Genomic DNA, 19172 nt, shown 5'->3' with positions numbered 1-19172 from the left:
GCTGTAGCGTCGTTCTCTAGCCTTCTCAGCAACACACACACACACGCGCAATGCATAGTGGCGGCGCGGCGGCGACACGACGCTCACTAAGCAAAAAGTCACCAAAGCCGCAAGCTCTCGAAGCCTCGCCGGCGACGTGGAACCAGGCACGTTCCACGTCCACGTGCAGCGCGGTGGCAGCGGCCACGACGGGACGCGGTGCGTGCTGCTGGCATGCAGGCTCGGCATGCTGCGCGCGCTGTATAATGCTCCTGCCGCATTTGTATGCATTCTACGCGAGCAGCGCCGGCCTCTGCAAATGGCCATTTGGTGCTGCGCGTCCCGTCCTTTCCGTCGCGCTGAAGTCTCCCCTGACCCGCCCGCCCAGAGACGCCAGAACGCCAGACTCAAGGGCCAAAGATTAAACGCGCGGGGGCACAGACACGGGTCCCTGGCCGCAACACAACTCTTGAGCCAGCCGCAAAATCATAGCGGCTGTGACGACGACGCCTCCTCCACGCCAGCAGCCAAGCCAGCTCACTGCAGCCCCCAATATAAATCGCAAACCACATCACTAACCACCTCCCTCAAGTCACCCACACCCACACCACTTACACAAAATGTCCACCACCCCCGCGTCCGCCTTCCCCGCCGGCGTCAAGCCGTTCGCCGAGCGCGCCCACCCGCGCACAATCTGCATGTTCGACGTGGACGGCACCCTCTCCCTCGCGCGCCAGCAGGCCACCCCCGAGATGATCGCTGCCCTCAAGGCTCTGCGCGAGAAGACGGCCATTGCGTTCGTCGGCGGCTCGGACTTGAGCAAGATTGTCGAGCAGCTCTCGACCGGCGGCAACGATGGTGAGTGTGTGCTGTGAGCGAGCGAGCGAGCTCGCGAGCGGGCGAGCTGGGTAGGGAGGGAGCTGCTTGGTCGTCCGGCTCGTCGACGGGGCGTGAGAACGCGCGGCGGTAGCCTAGCCTGCAAGCTTGCGCTGTCCTTCGGCGTCGTGGCGTCATCTGGCGTCGTCCCCCGTCGTTCAAGTGGTTCTGCACGCCCGCGCCGGCCCAGGCCCCGCACCCCAGCCCCCCGCTCCTCGCCAAGGTCATCGCGCCCCGCTAACCCCCGCAGTTCTCAACTCGTTCGACTATGGCTTTGCCGAGAACGGCCTGACGGCCTACAAGCTCGGCCAGAAGCTCCAGTCGGCCTCGTTCATCCAGCACGTCGGCGAGGAGGAGTACAAGAAGCTCGCCAACTTCATCCTGCGCTACCTCTCCGAGGTCGACATCCCCATCAAGCGCGGCACGTTCATCGAGTTCCGTAACGGCATGATCAACGTCTCGCCCATCGGCCGTAACGCGTCGACGCAGGAGCGTAACGACTACGAGGTGTACGACAAGCAGCACGGCATCCGTGCTGCCTTTGTCAAGGTCCTCCAGGAGAAGTTTGCCCACCTCAACCTCACGTACTCGATCGGCGGCCAGATCTCGTTCGACGTCTTCCCCCACGGCTGGGACAAGACGTACGCTCTCGGCAGGCTCGAGGGCGAGGGCTTTGACGAGATCCACTTCTTCGGTGACAAGGTGTGTAGTGGCGGCGTGGCGCGTCTTTACCCCCAGCTGACCTCCCCAGACCTACAAGGGCGGCAACGACTACGAGATCTACAACGACCCCCGCACCATTGGCCACGCCGTCAACAACCCCGACGACACCCTCAAGATCCTCCACGAGCTCTTCCTTTCCAAGTAGACGCGGCGTACAGCTGCCAGACGGACTCTGCCCATAGATTCATGATGAAAAAATAGTACATTGTGGTGCGGAGAGGCTCAGGTGTGCCCAGAAAGCTATCCCCTTGTCTACCTCTATGCCTCGGCGGCACCAGCCACTTCCATCTACAGCTCGGCCACACCGAGGGCCACCTCGACCTCGTCGCGCCCACGGCGCAGCAGGGTCTCGGCAAACTCGTAGCCCTCGTTCTTGTCGAGCACATGGTCGGCAACCTCGGCATACGCCGTGGCAATGCGCCGCAGCGCTGTGCGGTGGATACCCTCCGCCAGGCGGGGGTTGGAGAGGAGCGCGAGGCGGGGAGACGTGAGCGGGTCGTGGTTGGTGAGGAAGGACGAGAACTGGGTGAGCGCGGCGGTGAGCTCTTTCGGCGTGGCGCCAGGCAGGCGCGAGAGGGGCGTGTCGGCTGGCCGTGTCCTGATTGCCTTCATGACGGGCGCCAGGCCACACTGCTCGAGCAGCTTACCGTGGTGCTCGAAGGTCATCGACTCGATATGCGTCTGCACCTGCTCCTGCAGCGTGGACACGCGCGGGGCAGTGAAGGGGTAAATCTCGAGCGTGTGCTGGAGGTACTCGAGGCAGTTGACCAAGAAGACGTCGCGGTCCCAAGCGCCCGACGAGGGCGAGCTCTGTTTCCGCAGGTCGGCCATGCGCTCGCACATCTCGACGGCGGGGTCGACGGCCGCGTTGAGCAGCTTGGCAAAGTCGCCCTCGCGCTCGGCGTCGTCCACCAGCGACGTGTCGTACACTGCGATGATCTCGCGGAGCACCTGGCTCGCGTCGCGCAGCGCGAGCGGCGGGCTGAGGTTGGCGTCAGGCGGGTGCAGGAAACGCAGCAGTGACCGGCCCTGCGCCTCGAGCGTCTCGAAGAATGCCGCGTCGGCGTGCTCGTACAGCCTGGGGTCAGTTGGCTCCAAACAATGCAACTCACTCTTGCAGAGCCTTGGAGAGCAAGGCGTCCGGCCCAATCGTCTTGCGCATAGTCACGAGGTAGAACTGGAGGAGGTTGACGATACGGTACGTCGTGATAACGCCCTCCTGGCTCTTTAGCGTCTGCTCGATGCGGAGCTTGAGCGGGCGGCCGAGGCCCTCGAGATCACGGTCGAGCGCCTCGGCGACCATCTTCTCCGCCTCGGTGCGCTCGAGCACCGAGCGCTCGGCGCCGACCATGCGCGCGCGGTTGCCGACGCCAAAGAGCGACTCGAGCAGCTCGTGCTCTGTCGCCGTCGCCTGGTGCACCCACGCCAGCATGTCGCCGACGTAGCGTGTCGGCTCGTGCGCGTGGATCTCGATCGGGCGCGGGAGGCCTTTCGGCCCGCCGCGCGTCAGCGCGTCGAGGAACGCGCTAAGGACTGATGCCTGGCGGGTTGAGGTGAGGACGTGGAGGACCTCCCTGCGTGCGTGTCAGTCGTGAACAGACGGAACGGCCATCGGGCCACCACCCACTTCAGCATCCCTGGTCGCTGGCCGAGACGGCGCACCGCCTCGCGCATGACCCCCGAGACTTCGAGCTGCGCGTCGCGCGTCATCTGGCGGAACTGGAACTCGAGCCAACGGTGGATCTTGGTGTACCCTGCCTCCATCTGCACGCCAGTCGACGCCATAATGTCGAGTCTGGAGTGTCAGCGCCCGCCCCAGACACAAACCACAACCTACCCAGCCTGCATCTTGGCCTCGTCGCCGCCGAGTAGCGCGCGGCAGTCGGAGCGGATCGCCTCGACATGGTCGAGCGCCTTAAACGTTTCTGGCCCCAGGTCAAACTCGCGCGAGCTGAGCGCGCGCTCCTCGCCCTGTGTGAGCGTGAAGCGCGCGAGGAAGAGCGTGACGAGCGAGGTACGGAGCTGCGCAGACGACCTGGAGTGCGTCAGTGCTGCCATTGCCGCAACCCAGCCCACCTCTGTGATCGCAGTCCGTCGGCCCGCTCAAGCAGATACTTTGTACCGCTGTTGGCCTGGTCGAGCTCGGCCTGCACCTGGTCGCAGCGGCTCTGCATCTCGAGCATGTGTTCGCGGAGCACGTCGAGCTTCTTGTCAACCTCGCCGAACGCCTCGAGGAAATGCTGCGACCCGCCAGCGAGACGCGCCTCGACGTCGCGCTTGAGGTTACGGCGTGCAGTCGCGGCGCTCTGTCCGCGCAGCGTGCGCCTAATCGGCGCCGCGGCCTCGTCGCCGCCGTCCTCAGCCTTGGCCTTGCCCTTTGCCTTGCTGGACGCGTAGAACCCAGAGGCGATCTCGAGCGCCTCGCGCGAGCCCCGGTCGTCAAAGCTCGTCCCGATCGCCTTGTAGATGCGCAGCGAGATGGGGTTGTTGCGCGACGCGGCCGGCACTGGTGTCGAGCTCCCCGATGCTGATGTCGAGCCGCCTGACGGCGTCGAGACGAGCAGCGGACGCGGCTGGGGCGGCGCTGCCATGTTGTGTGTGGGTCGGGCCGGGTCAGAGTCGATTGTCAATAGACGCGTTATACAGTGCACGTATGATCAGCTCGACGTCTAGCCAGCGTGGCGGACTGGCAACGGCGTGGCGGGCCGATGGACGGGCGGGAGTATATTTCACGGCTGGTCCCACTGCTAGCCGCCCCGCCCCACCTTGATAATGAGATCGCCGAGAGCGAGGTGCACACGATTCACCCTACTTGTGCTCTTCTCGCCTCACACCCACCGTGCTGCAATAGCACGCACGCTGCCTTGTCCCCAACGGCGTATGCATGCAGTGCTCCATGCTCCACCCCCGCGGGCGGCGCCACGCGCAGAGGCCATCGGCGAGGGGTGGCCGAAGCCGGCGGCCCCCACTCCAACGGCATGTATGAGGTGTTGTTACGTAACGCTTGGCACCACCTACGTCGTCGTTGGTGTTTTCCTGTGCTGAGTGTGCCCAGCCACCCACCGCTGCCTGGCTCATTGCGCGCGGCGGCGCTGCGGCTGCCGAGAGGACGACCAACGGCTACGCAAGTACCAACCACCACACACCACCGTCACACACCACACTTTGCTATCTCCCTCGTCTTGCGTCGTCGGCACTCGACTTGCATCACCCCCCCTCTTCTTCCTTCTTCCTTCTTCAACATCACAATCCTTTTATAAACACCCCCATCGCATATTACCCATACACGCGACAAGGCGCAACCCTGCTTCACTCAACTCTCACACACGCACCAACCCCCCATCCCAACCTCACCCACCGCAATGGCACCAACCACCCGCTCACAAGTTTCGGGCGAGGGCTCACCCGCTCCCTCTCCAAAGCACGCAGCCACCTCGTCGGCTGTCAACACAAAGTCGGGCCCACTCAGGCAACGCCAGCGCGAAAACTCGATGACACAGTACCGCGATGCAAAGGAGTGCGTGTTAAGCTGCTGCGGAGGCTGGCAATCGCACGTTTGATGCGTGTGGGGGCGAGCGAGGCAAGGTCCGACGACCACAAACTTGCCACACCAAGCTCGTCGTAGCTGTACCTAGCCTCGTCCCCCCAGCCTCCTAAGACTTGTCCATCGAGCTCATGCTGACTGCCCCAGATCGCTTGACCTTGCGTGAGTCAACCTGCTGCGATGCAATCTCGCCCCGCCGGTTTAACGGAGATTGATCATGCTGACCCATTTGCCTCTCTGCAGTACGACGACGTGAGTAGAGCTTGCAGTGGTACCGCCACTGGCTTTCCAGACCGTTATGACAAGCACTGACGATTACAGCGTCGACGAGAACGTCTTCTTCTTCGTCCCCAACCTGATCGGCTACGCTCGTGTGATCCTCGCAGCGGCGTCCCTCTACTACATGCCGTTCCACCCAAAGATCTGCACAGTGCTGTATGGTGTTAGTTGCTTGCTGGACGCCTTCGACGGTCTCGCAGCCCGCCTCCTGGACCAGGAGACAAAGTTTGGAGCCGTCCTCGACATGGTCACCGACCGCTGCACCACGGCCTGCTTGTTGACCTTCCTCGCCGCCACCTACACGGAGAACGGCCTGCCCCTCCTCTTCCAGTTCCTCATCTCGCTCGACTTCGCATCGCACTACATGCACATGTACTCGTAAGTCTGGCCGTGTGTGTGCCTGTGCCTGTGCTCACCCCACTCCAGTTCTCTCGTCACTGGAGCGACAAGTCACAAGAATGTCGGCCAGGACGTATCTCGCATCCTGTGGTACTACTACAACGACCGCACGACCCTGTTCATCTTCTGCTTTGCCAACGAGCTCTTCTTCGTCTGCCTCTACCTTAATGCCTCGGTCGAGCGTGCCATCTTCTCTGGCTCGCTTGCCCAGTACGCGCCCTTCCTCTCCGGTGTGCCCATCATTGGCTGGATGACCTGGCCCCAGCTCATCGGACTCCTGTGCTTCCCCATCATGTTCGCCAAGCAGGTCATCAACGTTGTGCAGTTCTGGAAGGCGTCCAAGATTGTAAGTGGTCTTGTGTGGACCTACGCTGACCCTCAGCTCGTCGGCATCGACATTGCTTCCCGAAGGGAGGCCCGCGAGAACAAGGCCGAGGCGGACAACGCCGAGGCCATTGCCGACAAGTAAGCGGCGACTTCCACACCCCGTGGTGCCCGTGTGGCGGCGGCACCGCGCTGCATATTTGGCCATGGTAGATATGAAAGACTAGAGCCAGAGTCTGGGGGACATGACACTCTCTTTACGGGATATATACATCACGCAGTAGCATCATGTAGGACGTGTTTGACGTGTTTGCAGAGGGCTTGGGAGCGGAGAAATGGCGTTGAGCCAGATAAGACGGTCAGCCACGCGATGCAGATAAGCCGTCATGGGCCCTATCAGTAGTCAGCCACGGCGGTGAGTAACGATGCCCCGGCTCAAGGGAAGGACGCACGGCTCGCACATTTGCTCCAAACGACTATACTTATGCAAAAATGTACACAACGAGGCTATGGTGGTGGGTTGAGCTGGGCAGCGGGAGACCGAGTTTGTCACTCGGCGATGTCGAGGCTGGGTGGGATGTCCTTGCAGTCTCGACCTGGTGCTGGTTTGCAGGATTGCTTATGAACCGAGGGCAGAGTCGGGTGCACCAGCTCAACGCCTTCGGCCCTTCTGGACGACGGTGAACCCATCCTCGTCGACGACGGGCTCCTGGCGCTGGCGGGGCTGCTCGGCCGGCACGAGCTGAGGCGCCTCGTCCTCGTCCATCTCGTCGTCGTCGTCCTCGCTCTCCCAGTCGCTGCCGTCCTCCTCCTGCGGGCCACCGCCAGAGGTGGCGGACACGCCGGTGCGGGTCACCTCGGCGGCCTTGCGCTCGAGCGCGGCGACCGTCTCCTCTGGCGTGCGCGCCGAGGGGGCGACGACGTCGCGCCACAGGCGCAGAATGTCGGCGCTCAGGGGCTCGACGCTGCCGTCCTCGATGGCGGCGTCAAACTCGTCGCTCATGACCTGCGTGAGCAGGTCGGCGAGCTGGTCGATGTCGAGCGGCGGGTCGGCGGCGTTGCTCGCGTCGACGGTGCGCACGCCGTCCGCCTCGGTGTAGTCGGCCCTGCTCTCGAACGCGTCGATCAGCTCGGACGCAAGCCACGTCTTCTTGTCGGCCGACTCGTGGCCGCCCCATCCCTCCCGCACAGCGATGGTGAGCGCCGGCCAGAGGTCCAGGAGGGCGACGACGCCGCGCGCAAAGTGGAGGATCTGAGGGGAGGGGGCGGGGTCGGACATTGTGTGTGTGGGGTGGGGTGTGAGCGTGTGTGGGGTCGAAGGGATGGGGTGGTGGCTGGATGTCGCTTGCTTCGCTGTCGTCTGTTGCTCTTTGCGATGCTGCTGTGTTTGTGTTGCGATAGAGCTGGTAGAGATGTAGATTGCACTGCTCGACCTCGATCCACTTTCAAAATCTAAGAACGCACAGAGCTCATTGCCGCTCGCCGCCGTCATATCGCGGGATCAAATCGCCACGTGCGGCCACCCAGCCAGCGCTGCGCGTCAGTCTCGCCACGTCTCCGCCGCGACGATGCCGCAGCCGCAACGCCTCAGTCAACCACTGTCTGTTCCACTGCCGCATCTCAACCATCTCACGGCCGCAACAACTGCATCAAGGGAGCACAGCACAGCCCATCACAGACGATGCGCGCCTCCCTCCTCGCTGCTGCCTCGCTGGCCCTCCTCGCCGCGCCGGCGCTCGCCGCCTCGGCGACGGGCGACCGCGTGCTCGTCATCCTCGACCCCAAGATTGACAAGGGCGACTACTCCAAGTTCTTTGGCTCGCTGAAGGGTGCGTTGGTGTGGGGATGATGCCGGCGGCGGTGATAGAGCCGTACTGACGCATCATTTAGACCGCGGGTACACCCTCACGTTCAAGAAGCCGACCGACGAGAGCTGGCTCCAGCCCTTCGGCGTGCCCGCGCACGACCACCTCGTGCTCTTCGCGCCCGAGGCTGAGAGTGGGTGCTGTGACGGGGCTGAAATAGATGGAACAAGGCTGACATAACCAGAGCTGTCCGAGGGCTTCAACCCCCAAAACGTGCTCGCCGCCCAGTCAGAGTTCCTCAACACGCTGCACATCCTCTCGCCCAGCCTGAGCGAGTTGCAGCGCGACACGCTGCGCGAGTACGACATTGAGGCTGCGCCCCGCGGCCTTGAGCTCGTCGACGCCTTCTCCCACGTGGCCGGCAGCGAGATCGACACGGTCGTGCTCGACAGCTCGGCGCTCGTCGGCCCTTCGCCCATCCTCGGCGAGAGCAAGACTGCCGGCCCAGTCGTGTACGCCAAGGGCACCGGCTTCCGGACCGGCCTCAACCCGTTCCTCGTTGACATTGCGACCGCCCCCTCGACCTCGTACATCGCCGACGAGGAGGGCAAGCCCGTTGAGGTCAAGGCCGGCCGCGAGAACCAGCTTGCCGGCTCCAAGGTCAGCGTCGTTGGCGCCATGCAGAACCGCAACAATGTGCGCGTGGGCTTTGTCGGCTCGCCCGACCTCCTCTCGGACGCGTGGTGGGGCAAGAAGCTTGATGGGTGAGTTGGTGTGGCGTGGCGCGACTGCGTGGTGTGCACTGGATTCAAGCTAAACCCCGCAGCAAGGAGACTGGCAACCGCGCCTTTGTTGACGACCTCACAAAGTGGATCTTCCAGGAGACTGGTGTTGTCCGTGTGGTGAACACGACGCACCACCGCCAGGGCGAGACCGAGCCTAGGGACCAGTATCGCAAGAAGGACACTGTGGTGGGTATCTTTGGCCAGGATGACGACGTGGGGTAGTATCATTGTTGCTGACATTTGCTCTTCAGACCTACAACATCACTCTTACCCAGCACTCGACGGCCGCCAACGGCTCGTCGCAGTGGGTGCCCTTCTCGACCAAGGACCTCCAGCTCGAGTTCACCATGCTTGACCCCTTCATCCGCACGGCGCTGGTTGAGAAGAGCTCGTCGGCATCCGACACGACCTACTCGACGAGCTTTGTCGCTCCTGACCGCCACGGTGTTTTCAAGTTCGTCGTGTCGCACTGGCGTCCTGGATGGACCTCGATCACTACCGAGGACAAGGCTTCGGTTGTGCCTCTGAGGCATGACGAGCACCCCCGGTGGATTACGGGTGCCTACCCGTTCTACACGGGAGCCCTGTCCACATCAGCAGCATTCCTTCTGTTTGTCGCGCTCTGGGCCTCGCTTGCCGAGGGTGACAAGAAGAAGAAAAAGGCAGAGTAGTGCCGTTATAGAGTGGGGGTGTGGGGGTGATCCGGTCAATCTGGTCCCGCGCACCTCGACATGCATCGAGATTAGCAGCTAGCAGTGAGCGAACGGGGCCGAGGGCTGGGCCGGCCCGGTTCTGACGTCGTTGTCGTCGTCTTTGGGTGCCGTCTGCGGGTCTTAGCGGCCGAGTCTGGCGCCACCTGGCGTCTGCCATGTGCCACCATGATTGCTGCGCGTGCTGCGTCGCTGCGTCGTTGCTTGCTTGTTGTGAAACGCCACTGTGAGCCACTGGCGCGATTGCGGGCGAGACGCGATTCATGCCACCGTCTCAGTTCTTGTTGGGGCAGCTTGGCGAGATTCCAAGTGTTCCAAGATGCTATTGTGCTCTGAGGCGGCGTTCAAACATGTGCATGCCTCGCCAAGAATGTCTACGGGAAGCGACGCGGGTGGAGCTGGGCCCCCATGGAGAGCATAAGTGTGGGTGTGTGGGAAGTGGGCTGTGCTTTGGCCGAGCCTGGCCGTGAGAAGTCGGCAGCTTGCAGATGGGGTGGACGGATGCTAAAGTGGCATCTCCTGCTATGCATTCTCGGTCACGTTGGAGGAACTGGCTGTTTTTGTAATGACGCCACGTCGCGGTTTACTGGATGTGACGACGACGACAATGTTTTCCTCGCTTCAGGGAAAATTGTGTTAATCAGGGTGGAAGGAGTGGTGGGTGGAGTGAGTGAGTGGATTAGAGTGTACTGCTGTTCTGTTCTGTTGCTTGGCCTGGGCCTCAAGCCTTTGGGATGACTGCTAGTTTGCACTGAAAAACGCCGCCAGGGTGAGTTGCGTGCCTGAGGTGTCACAAGGGCAGAGCGAGGCAAGGTAGAGCAGCCCCATTCCCCCCCCCCTGGGTCAGTGACGTTTTTCGAGTCCTTTTTTCCATTTGCCTTGTATTCCTGTATTCGTCTTGGGTTGGAGCGGCACACGGCGGGCGGCACAGGCGGCACAGGCGGCACAGCCAGCGAGGGTTAGCGAGGTGGAGCAAGTGGTTTTGACGGGACACTGCTATCCAACCACAATCAGCCTCGCCTCGTCTCAGAGCAAGGGAGCCAGAGCCAAAAGAGAGACGCCCCAGAGTCGCCTTGCTGCCCCCTGCCCCAGCCGCGCAACCACACCCTGTAGTTTGTTTTGTAGGGCGGCAACGGCGTGTGTGCATGCAACCCAGTAGTGGTAGTAGATCGTCCAACGGCCAGCCAAGGAGCCACCCCGTGTGCCCACTCAATCAGTCAAACCCAGCCAACCGCCCTGGACCGACTCTGCCTGTTCCGCCCGCTGCCCGTCTGCCGACCGACCGACCCACCACTGGCTCGCTTGCTTTGCCTGCCTTCCCTCCTTCCCCCCGCCCGCCGCAATTCGCAGCGTGCACCACCACCACCCGCTCGCGCGCAACATTGCATCTCGCATCCCACACCACTTACACACAAATCACTCACTCAACTCCAAGCTTCGTTCTCACTCACTCTCACTCCTCCCCCCTCCGCCCTCCGCCTCTCCTCCCCCCCTTCCTTCTCTCCTCTCCCCCTTCCCTCCGGCACGGCACTCACCTTCCTCCACCTACAATCGCGCATCGCTGGGACCACCCACCGCCCTCGCCAGGTTTCGGTTTCAGCGCCCCATCTCGCCCGCCGCCTTGCTTTGCCGTGCACAGTCATCCGTCCGCGTCCGACCGGCCAGACGACTACCCCTCCTCCCTCCCAACTCGCACGCCGCCGCCTCGCCGTCGTCGTCGTCGTCGTGTTGATACGCCTCTTGTGCGCGAGGACCCGTCTACACATTCTTTCGACGACGCCCCCCCGGCCCCCTTCCTTTGAGAGGCTGGCACGCTGCTAGTTACTGCACGCAGAGCAGCAACACCATCTTCCCCGCACGCCGCCGCCGCGCCTGCACGCCAAAACTGCGACACCTGCGCCCCGCCGTCTTTGCTTTGCTTTGGTAGGCTTCGCACGACACGGCCCATTCCTTCTTATTTTCCACTTGCAGTACACAGCAACACGCAGCACAACACCAACCCCTCGCGCGCACCAAAACCAGCCCACCCACGCGTATCCCGACAACGCTTCGTCCCTCCCTTGATTGCACCATTGATTTGGTTGCAGTACAACCAGTGACGGACACGACAAAAGCCAGGGAGACGGACGACGCAGCCGGGCCGACGACGAGTGTGACACCTTTGCCCCCACCCCACCCACCCCACCGTCGCCGCGCAACCCGCAAACCCGCAAAATCGCGCGCAACCCCTCTGACGCGTAATTCACCTCGCTCCGATCGGCCCGCCCTTTTTTCGCCACCACCACTGCAACATCGTTTTCTCCTTTCCACTCTTCGCCACCGTTCAAGTGACTCTGCATCGCAGACTCGCAAGCACGGCTTTCAGACACGCTACTGTCGACCAACCCGACACGGCAGTCGTTGCCGAGCCCTTCGAGGTGTGAGAGCACTCCCGTGCTGCTCGCTTCCACCGCAAGAAGGGTCTCGTCGAAGCACTAGCTCTCTTCGCCTTTCACTCACGGGCTGGCTCGTGGTATGGCTCGCTCTGCGAGGCACGCCGCGACCACCAACTCGACAACCACCACTCCCACCACGCCAGCCGCAACCTCTACCCACACGGCGTCTGCTCCGACTGGGGCCGCCCCCGTCGCCGCCGCCGCGGGCGCAAGCGGCACGGCGTCGTCCTCATCGTCGACTCCTGTCGCCGGGCCATCGCGGCCAGTCCGTCAGTCGGCTCGCACGTCGCGTCGCCACCAGGCTGCGGAACCCACCCCACCCCCTACCTCGGCAGCGTCCCCAGCCTCAACGCCAGGAGGCGCCGCTGATCCTCATTCCCTTCACTCGACTCGCGGGTCCCTATCAAAGAACCATGTCGAGCCAAAGGCGCACGGCCTTCGCAAGTCTATAAATGCAAAGGAACGACAACAATGCCCCTTCCCCTCCGAGTACGGCGGGCGCGACGGGTGCGGCATTGTCGACGAGGATGAAGCAGACGAGGTGCTCATGGCGATCTGCGGTGCATGCGCGGTAATGGTGAGTAACGGGCCTCCGTCGAATCGTGTCTGGCCCACCGCCCCGTCCCTGCAAGGCAAAGCTGACTCTTGCTCCCAGGGAAACGTCGCCCTCTCACCCGACGAACTCGCAGCCGTTGCCTTTGAACACGGATGGATCCGCCCTCCATCGGTTGCCGTCTCACCGGCAACCATGATCGCGAACGCCATCCGGATGCACCAGTCACGATGTCAGAAAGCGACACCACCACGAACACCCGTCCTGTCAAAATACCAACTAGCGGGATCCATTGCCGAAGCAGTGCTTCAACCGGCATTGCATCCTGCCGCCTTCGATGGACCTACGAGGCCCAAGGGGCCTGTGTGGTACCTATCACCTGATGTGGGGCGGTCCAAGTGGCGTAACCCTTTCACAGGTCTTGTTGTCCCCAAAGCTCCGGTTCGCAAGCCAGCCCAGCCAAAGCCAAAGCAAGCCAAGCCGGCTCCGACAAAGAAAGAGGATGCGCCAAAGGCGACCGCGGCGTCGAGGAGGAAAGACAAGTCGACCACCCCTGAGGTATCAAGTGCCAGCTCGACTCCAGCTCCTTCAGCCCTGCCGAGAATCAAGCTTCGTGTCTCCGCATCGGCCGCCGAACATGCCGCGGCGATTGAAGCCGAGGACGCCGAAGCCGAGGTTGCGCCCAAGACTTCGCGTGCGTCGTCGGTCAGTTTCATGCCTGAATCGCCATCGTCGACACCTGCGCCCTTCACACCCAAGCCGAACGCCACCCGCCGCCGACGTCGCGACAACGTGTTTGACTCTTCAGACTCGGAATCGTCCGAGTCGGAAGCTGAACACGAACACACTGGCCACCGACGCGCACCGCGCCGCGTCATTTTGCCGCCCATGGCTGTCAGTGCGGGATCGCGTTTCCCTCAGATCCCCTCGCGCCCCGTTCACTCCACTTTTGGTGAACTCTTCTTCTCGCCCGTCCAGGCCGGACCCCTCCCCTTGCCCGCAGTTCAGCAATCGCCATTCCCTTGCCACTCGCTCGACAACACAATATGGGGCGCGAGGCGAAGCGTCGAGCTGGAACAGATTGCCTTTGAGGCCTCGTCTAGCTCAAGCTCAGACGATGAGATGGGCAACACCGACTGGGGCACTGGCTCCGGATTGCTTGTCAAGGCGGGCGATGAAGCCATGTCGGCATCGTGGGTGCCTGAAGAGGACGCAAAGGTGAACGCTGCGACCGTCGCCATGCGCGAGCTGTTCCCGTACAGCCCCGAGAACCCAACGGCCAGAGCCGAGCCCCAATTCAACCAGCTCGACAACCGCCCTCCGCCATCGGACACCTCGAGCGTCACAGATGCCTCTTCAACTGCGACTGCTACCGCCGTTTTCCAGGGCAAACTCAGGTCAGCGGCTTGCCCGACGGCCTTGCCTGCGTGGTCACTGTCCAGTCCAGTGTCTTCTCCAAGCCTAGCCGGCAGACAACTTCCGCTTTATGTTGAGACTAGCCCGACGCAGTACCTCTCCAGAGTGACGCGCGAACTGGACTCGAGAAGCATGGAAATGGACGTGGACGTGACAGTTGACACGGTCGACGAGTCATGGCTTGACGAATCGGGTCAACTCCCTGTCTACGCCGAGGACGTCATCTCGGATGTCGAAATCGAAGTGGGCTCGACGCTTGGCGAGGTCACGACTCCTGAGCGCGACCGCCAGCTCCAGACGGCAGAGTGGGCCCGTGAAACGGCAGATGCAGCTTCGGCTCTCAACATCAAGCAAGAGCCCGAAGACTACTACCCATCCCCAGCGGCCACGACATCAACAGATATGGACGACTCGGTCCTCATCTTTGACGGCTCGCGCGAGTCGACTGTATCGTCACAGTCGCCGTCGTCCGGGTCTTCCGAGCTTCCTGACCTGGAGGAGGACTGTACGCAAGAGTTCCTGCTCGGCCCTGAGAGTCTCACTCTCGACGAGCTCGACGACTGGCTGCCTAACGACAAGGCTGAACGTACGCCGCACCGCGGCCGAGGCCGAGGCAGGCCTCCACGCACCGAGAGCACGCACACGAGGAGCAGTGGAAGCTGGGGCGGCATTGGTGTTAACAACCCCTTTGTGCCGCCGATCGCCAGCTTCGCTTCTGTCTCGACGACCAAGGCTACGCCCCCGCCGCTCGTTCGCAAGCGAAGCCTCCGGTCCAGTGCCCGCCGCAACCGCTCCGCTGTTCGCAAGACCGAGTCGACACGCAACACCCCGGTCCTTGCTGCGGCCGACATCATGATGACTGAGCCTGCCGCCCCCGACACTGTCGAGGTTCAGGTTGACACCGAGCCCGAGTGCGAGGAGGACGCCATTGGTCCTGACGAGCTGGAGAACGCCCGTGTTGAGGCCGAGGCTCGCGAGGAGCAGCACCGCGCTAAGAGGAGGGCAGAGGCCGAGGAGAACCGCCGTCGCTGGAACGCCTGCCGCAAGGCCTTTGCCGACGCGACTGCGTCGTCTGGCAGTGCATCGCCGACGCTGCTCAACAGTGGCGCCGACTCTGGCGACGCAACCCCGGTGTCCTGGCCAGAGTTGACTGCCAACTGGTCGTCCTCTGACAGCATCCCCGAGCTTGCAACATTGACCACTCTATCGCCCATGGCTTTGCAAATGACGGCGATCGACCCTTGCGATACTTCTTCGCTCATGGCCCTCGACCCGAAGTCACTGCACTCGCCCTCCATGTCGGCAGAGCTTGTGATGCTCGAGTCGGTTTTAGCCCAGGTTGACATTGCCCCGGTGGTTGCTACGGCACCGCCGCCAGCGACTCAGCCTGCCCCTCCTCAGCCAGTCGCTGTCTCACCTCAGCTCCCGAAGCTGGCCCCGCCGCCGCCCTCTGCACCTGTTGCTGTCTTGCCAACACCTACGCCTGTCGCCGCCCCTGTGCCGGCGCCGTCGATGCCTGCTCCGGCGCCTTCGCTGCCTGCAATTGCCCCGGCACCAGCGCCGGCCCCGACCTCGATTGCACCAAAGCAGACTCCGCCGGCTCCTCCGAAGCAAGCGCCAGCGCAACCAAGGCAGTCACCAGTCAAGGCGCCCAAGCCGATCGCGGCTGCGCCTGCTCCGATCGCCCCGGCTCCTCCTGCCACAGTACCGACTGCGGGCGTGCCCGTCCAGGCCAAGTCCTTGCCAACGACCCCTGTGGTGAACAACGTGCCAGTGACGACAAGTGCTCCTAACAGCGCACCTACAACCGCCGCGCCAACACGCACGGCTTCGCCCGTTGCCAGAACATCGACCGCGTCTCCAGCCACGTCGGTTGCCTCCAGTGGCTCTGGAGCTGCACCGACTCCAGCGACGCGACCTGCGACTCCCTCCGGCGGCACCACGAAGCGACTGCTCCCGGGGATTGACGCCTGTGTGATCGACAACCTGCCGTGCTACTCGCATGTGTTTGAGATCACCAAGGGTGGTCGATGCACAGTGCTCCGTCGTCTCGACACCGACTTTGTCAACGGCACGGCGCTACTCACCGCCCTTGGTGTGCCGCCTGCGCAGCAGGCCGAGGCACTGTCTGCGCCATCGCCGACGCTAGCCTCGCATCGCACTGTGCCATTGATCTCGCCGCAGGGCATGCACCACGCGCCTGGTGTGCCAGGTGTGTGGATTCCGCTCATCGAGGCCCGCGACCTCGCCCGCAAGTTTAACCTTCAAGAGACTCGACTCTTGGCCAACATCCTGCGCGAGGATCTCTTCCAGCTCTTCAAGGAGCTCGCTGGTATCTCGCTTCGCCACACCTCGTCTACAGAGAGCTTTGGCATGCCCTTCGTGACTCAGCCCCACCCTCGACCTGGCGCTCGCCCAGCCCAGCCCGGTGCCAACGTACCGGCTCATATGCGCCAGGCGCCGGCACCTGGTCCCAGCAAGGGACCCCTCGTGCGTGCTGCGCCGGCTGCGGTCCCCGACGGCGCGCCTCAGCCCAAGCGCCGCAAGTCGAGCGTCGTCGGAGGTGCCACTGGCCCGCAGGTTGTTAGGGCCGCCGCTGCCGCTGCTGGACCACCACCTCCCCGCCCTCCAGCAGTCGCGCCCAGCCCCGCCCTTCAGGCAAGGCCTCCGCTCGCCGCGGCTCCGACGCCTGTGAAGGCTCTTGCCCCGGCACCTGTGCCCGCCAAGGCCCCTCCGACTCAGGCAGTCTCGGCGGCACCAGTTATCCCTCCTGTCCCAGCCCAACCCCGCCGCACCCGCGCGAGCGTTGGCGCCAAGTAACCCACCTTCCTTTACCACCACTCCGAACTCAGCCCACGCGGACAATGCACGCGACGGCTCCACGACACATACGACGAAGAAACGCTCCCCGACAGTTTTTCAGGGGACAGCAAAATAGATGCGAGCTGTGGAAAAAGGGCCGGGGGAGCGGTCGACTTCGACCCACGCTACCCGAAAGCAAAAAGCTATATAGTGACCAAAGAAGTCAAAAAGCAGAAGAAAAGGAAGCAAAAGAAGGAGAAGAAATCCAAAGAGGATGAGGAAAGGCTGTGGATATAGAACACCCCCCACCCCGCTCTCTGCGCCGTGAATCGTGTCTATGCAGCTGTGTTGTATTTTTCCCCATGCAAAAAAGTGTGATTGGGAACGAGGACAGTGTGCTACTTGCATACAGCTAATGTACACAGTGTGGTATATAAAATGAGAGACTACAGATTGATGGGGTGAGGCCGTCTACCCCGTGTGATGCAAACTAACAACTTGACTCGACAATGGCCTCTGACAGAATTCTAATGTCACACTCCTTGAGACTCCCTACAGGCCAGACCTCATGCTGAAAAGCATGTCCTCTTGGGATTCGACGTACTGCCTCCACAAGGGGGCCGGGACGCCGAGCCCGGCGTTGGCGCAACGCGTGCCGTGGTGCGGGCCGAAGCACGGGCAGTGGGTCGTGACGACCTTGGTCTTTTTGAGCGCGCGGTTTCGCTTGTCGCGCAGCCCGAGGGCCGCGAGGATCGGGTCATCGGTGTGGACAATGCCCTTTGTGATGGCCTCCTCTGGTGCTGTGAGCGAGGGTGTGCGGCGAGCGAGCGAACACGGCCGTGTGGCACTCACCAGCATTGTCCGGGTGTAACGGGCAGCAGCGTAAGCAGAACGCGCGCCGCGTCCAGTCTGGGGTGTGAGCGCAAGATGCAAGGCGAACTCACTGCACAGCCCACAGTGGTCGCAGTACCAGTCCCCCGGGTCGCCGAGCATCGAGTGCTGCGCCGCGGGGGTGGTAGGCGGCCCGGCCGTGCCGGGGATCGGTGGCGCGTGCCACGGTGACGGCGCGGCGCCGGCGGGCGGGCGCGGGAGGTTGCAGTCGGGCCTGGGTGCGGCGTTAGCGACGCACATGGGTTGTGTTCTCTCGTCAGCACCGTACCCACCTCACACAGCGGTCCTGCTTGCGGAAGTTGTGCGTGTTGCATACGCAGACTGGCGGGTGAGCACTCCTCCTCTCAGATGACCCACCCCAGTCACCGTCGCAAAAGTCGCCTGGGAGCTCGACGCCGCTCGGAATGGTGTGGAGGAAGGACATTTCGTCGGCGCTGAGAAGCTGGCGGACGAGCGTGTCGAGTATACCGGGCGCAAGTGCAGTCGGGGGGATAAAGTTAGAGCTGCTGGGTTTGGCTGGGCGGCCACTGCCCGGCGCTGGTGCAGCGGCGTCACTTGCCTGTCCCAGGCGGACGCGCCGGCCACCGGGCGCCTTGAGCGGGTTGGAGAGGTAGTATGCTTCCTCGACTGCCGTGATGTACGCGGGGGTAGAGCGTGGCGCGGCGTACACCGCCATTACGTTGGGGATGCGGAGCGTGAGGTCGCTGTGTGTGTGAGTTGTGGCCCAGGGGGGGGTAGATCACTCACCCAGTGCTTCCCTCGCTGCCTGTCGAGCCGCGTTTGGCGCGGTTGGCGACTGCTGCTGCGACTGCCGTGCGAGGGCGTTCGCATCGCGTCGCCACCTGCCCGTTGCCCAGAGCAGCAGCGGGGATGAGGTCGTACAGCTGCGCGTGGCGGGCGAGCTTGGGGAAGACGTGCGAGGGGGTACTGATCGGCGAGTCGTACCTGCTGTAGCCTGCATCGAGCGAGCGGCGGGGGAAGAAGCGCTCGCGTTCCTCCGTGAGGACCCAGTTGAAGAGACAGTAATTGAGGATCATGATGCGCTGGTGCTGGTTGTAGGTGGTGAAGGGGCCAGTGCCGGTCGACGGCGCGACAAACGGTATGTCGGCGCTCTGCCAGTAGGCGCTGGTGTGTGAGCGGGGCACCGGGGAAGAGACAACTCACGATGCGTCAGGCGCGCTGCAGAAGCTGGCGATGAGGCGCAGCTCGCGGCTGTTGAGGTTCTCGCGGCGCAGGCGAAGCAGCTCGTCGTCTCTCGTTGCTGACATGGGCACGAGTGTCATGAGCGGGTGCGCTGGATCAGGGAGTGTGGAGTGTGGAGTGCGAAGAGAGAGCGAAGGAGAGTGGGGAAATGAATGAGAAATGACGAAGGGGCAGCGCTGGCCCACCACGGGCCGGGCCGTAGCTGCGCTACAAAAGGAAGGCGAGGAAGGTGCTCAGCAGGGTGGAGGGGTCATACTGATGGGTGGCTGCAGTGATGACGGTGGTGAATGCGGGGGGGGGGGGACAACAACAACCAACGCCAAGGGGAAAAACAGCAACAACAACAGGCCAAAGGAGATGCCGCCGGCGTTGCCTCAAGCGGTGACGCACAGCCCAAAACCGCCAAGGGGGTGCGCACCATGCACTGTGCGTGCTATTGTCTTGCGGT

General features: G+C 63.1%; 7 protein-coding genes across 7 annotated transcripts; 4 read left to right on the top strand and 3 right to left on the bottom strand.

Moving 5' to 3' along the window:
- The first annotated feature begins 512 nt into the window (after positions 1-512).
- On the top strand, positions 513-2656 carry PMM1 (Phosphomannomutase). The gene is made up of 3 exons (XM_062770552.1): positions 513-837; positions 1106-1557; positions 1607-2656. Exons 1-3 carry the CDS (start codon positions 600-602, stop codon positions 1721-1723), a joined length of 807 nt encoding a protein of 268 aa, XP_062626536.1. The 5' UTR covers positions 513-599; the 3' UTR covers positions 1724-2656.
- Positions 1867-4182, bottom strand: COG6 (Conserved oligomeric Golgi complex subunit 6; the record flags this gene model as incomplete). Its single annotated transcript, XM_062770551.1, has 5 exons — positions 3655-4182; positions 3416-3613; positions 3206-3373; positions 2691-3152; positions 1867-2656 (listed from the first exon to the last, which is right to left on the bottom strand). Exons 1-5 carry the CDS (start codon positions 4167-4169, stop codon positions 1867-1869), a joined length of 2133 nt encoding a protein of 710 aa, XP_062626535.1. The 5' UTR covers positions 4170-4182.
- A 568-nt stretch (positions 4183-4750) lies between these two features.
- pis1 (CDP-diacylglycerol--inositol 3-phosphatidyltransferase) lies at positions 4751-6431 on the top strand. Its single transcript, XM_062770550.1, has 5 exons — positions 4751-5095; positions 5270-5284; positions 5429-5779; positions 5828-6146; positions 6183-6431. The coding sequence occupies exons 1-5, from the start codon at positions 4941-4943 to the stop codon at positions 6267-6269; spliced, it is 927 nt and encodes a 308-aa protein (XP_062626534.1). The 5' UTR covers positions 4751-4940; the 3' UTR covers positions 6270-6431.
- A 345-nt stretch (positions 6432-6776) lies between these two features.
- On the bottom strand, positions 6777-7403 carry tsr2 (Pre-rRNA-processing protein tsr2; the record flags this gene model as incomplete). The annotated part of the gene is made up of 1 exon (XM_062770549.1): positions 6777-7403. One exon carries the CDS (start codon positions 7401-7403, stop codon positions 6777-6779), a length of 627 nt encoding a protein of 208 aa, XP_062626533.1.
- A 339-nt stretch (positions 7404-7742) lies between these two features.
- Positions 7743-9469, top strand: Ddost (Dolichyl-diphosphooligosaccharide--protein glycosyltransferase subunit). The gene is made up of 5 exons (XM_062770548.1): positions 7743-7953; positions 8015-8122; positions 8174-8693; positions 8756-8900; positions 8966-9469. The coding sequence occupies exons 1-5, from the start codon at positions 7806-7808 to the stop codon at positions 9383-9385; spliced, it is 1341 nt and encodes a 446-aa protein (XP_062626532.1). The 5' UTR covers positions 7743-7805; the 3' UTR covers positions 9386-9469.
- Positions 9470-10847: 1378 nt separating this feature from the next.
- On the top strand, positions 10848-17015 carry LOC62_03G004021 (uncharacterized protein). The gene is made up of 2 exons (XM_062770547.1): positions 10848-12436; positions 12515-17015. Exons 1-2 carry the CDS (start codon positions 11939-11941, stop codon positions 16646-16648), a joined length of 4632 nt encoding a protein of 1543 aa, XP_062626531.1. The 5' UTR covers positions 10848-11938; the 3' UTR covers positions 16649-17015.
- Positions 17016-17182: 167 nt separating this feature from the next.
- Positions 17183-18804, bottom strand: LOC62_03G004020 (uncharacterized protein; the record flags this gene model as incomplete). Its single annotated transcript, XM_062770546.1, has 7 exons — positions 17183-17430; positions 17483-17539; positions 17575-17735; positions 17794-17842; positions 17879-18225; positions 18269-18646; positions 18686-18804. 7 exons carry the CDS (start codon positions 18802-18804, stop codon positions 17183-17185), a joined length of 1359 nt encoding a protein of 452 aa, XP_062626530.1.
- Between the last annotated feature and the right edge of the window lie 368 nt (positions 18805-19172).

Source organism: Vanrija pseudolonga, chromosome 3 (assembly GCF_020906515.1).
Source record: "Vanrija pseudolonga chromosome 3, complete sequence".
Lineage (NCBI taxonomy): Eukaryota > Fungi > Basidiomycota > Tremellomycetes > Trichosporonales > Trichosporonaceae > Vanrija > Vanrija pseudolonga.
Note: the sequence above shows the minus strand (reverse complement) of the source record. Positions and strands in the feature narration are given on the sequence as shown.